The 1,141-nt window shown below is 28.6% G+C and overlaps 1 protein-coding gene across 1 annotated transcript; it reads left to right on the top strand.

The window, feature by feature from the left end:
- Positions 1–293: 293 nt before the first annotated feature.
- On the top strand, positions 294–778 carry Tsp_13646 (conserved hypothetical protein; the record flags this gene model as incomplete). Its single annotated transcript, XM_003369825.1, has 2 exons — positions 294–638; positions 743–778. Coding segments are annotated over 2 exons (381 nt in total), but the record flags the coding sequence as incomplete, so codon positions are not given.
- Positions 779–1,141: the final 363 nt, after the last annotated feature.

Below are 1,141 nucleotides of genomic sequence, written 5' to 3'. Positions count from 1 at the left end.
AAAAATATCTTCAATCAACTGAAATAAGTTTTTAATGAAAAGATTGTAAAGGGAAATTATAAAGAAATCTTTGTTATTTACCAACAATTAAAAATTTTAATAAAAAAATTATTTTTTTAAATTATTTATAATCATGTTATCTATGCATAAATACAAGAAGAACTAACCGTTCTTAAAAACTAAGCGAGTAAAAGATATTAACTAAATGAACATTTATCAATTTATATTACGCATGAATTGCATACATTTTGCATTGCTCTCTGCAATGCATTATTGATTTTTGTTGATTTCAGGATAGAAATCCAACAGTTGTGGAATTGTTTGACAACAACGATGATGAAAATTTTACACAGCAAAAACAAAATGATGCTTATTGTGATCTGTCACAAATTAAGAACCAAAGTGTCTTGCAAAAAGCATTATTAAAAACAAAAATATCAGAAGAGCATGTTCAGGTCCCTTTAGAAAAAGCACTTGAAATTGCTAAGCAGCTACAGCTATATCTGAGCGAATCGACTAACGAAGAAGCTTATTATATAATGTCTAGACTTGTAAAAGCAGAACAATGCAGTTCTCGAAGCAGTTCTATACATGTGCTGCAAATGGAAATCAGAAAGACGAACTGTGAATGGCGTGATGTAAGTATAGCCTCTAATGGAATGTAGTTTTCAAAAACTGAAGCTTAAAACTGTAAATTCGTAACGTATCTGTGTAACATTCAGAAATATTATTTGTTTTTCAGAGATTCATGCAAACAGCAGTAGTTATGCTGATTTAATTCCTTAAACAAAAAAATTATAATATAAATAAATTATAACTGGCTGCATCAGTATTTTTTCGGTTTGTTTAATACACATTGATAAAAGAATTAAAAGAATATAATTATTAATACGATCTGTTTCAAGTAAAATGCAGTAGTGCAAATAGTTTTAAAAATATTTTTCATTTTACAACAAAAAACAATAGATAACACTATTTTTGAATTTATTTATTTCAGTTCTTTTTTTATTCATTTTATTTATTATTTGCACAGGTAAGAGACTGGGGGTTCAGATACTGCCATGCAAGTCCTCGATAAGGAGAAAATTTTATACGTGCATAGGGACGGGGCCGAAGTAGATGGTCGCAGAGTACAAAACAA

Source organism: Trichinella spiralis, assembly GCF_000181795.1.
Source record: "Trichinella spiralis strain ISS 195 chromosome Unknown Scfld1437, whole genome shotgun sequence".
Lineage (NCBI taxonomy): Eukaryota > Metazoa > Nematoda > Enoplea > Trichinellida > Trichinellidae > Trichinella > Trichinella spiralis.
The sequence above is the reverse complement of the archived record's forward strand: the minus strand, read 5'-3'. Positions and strand labels throughout refer to the sequence as shown.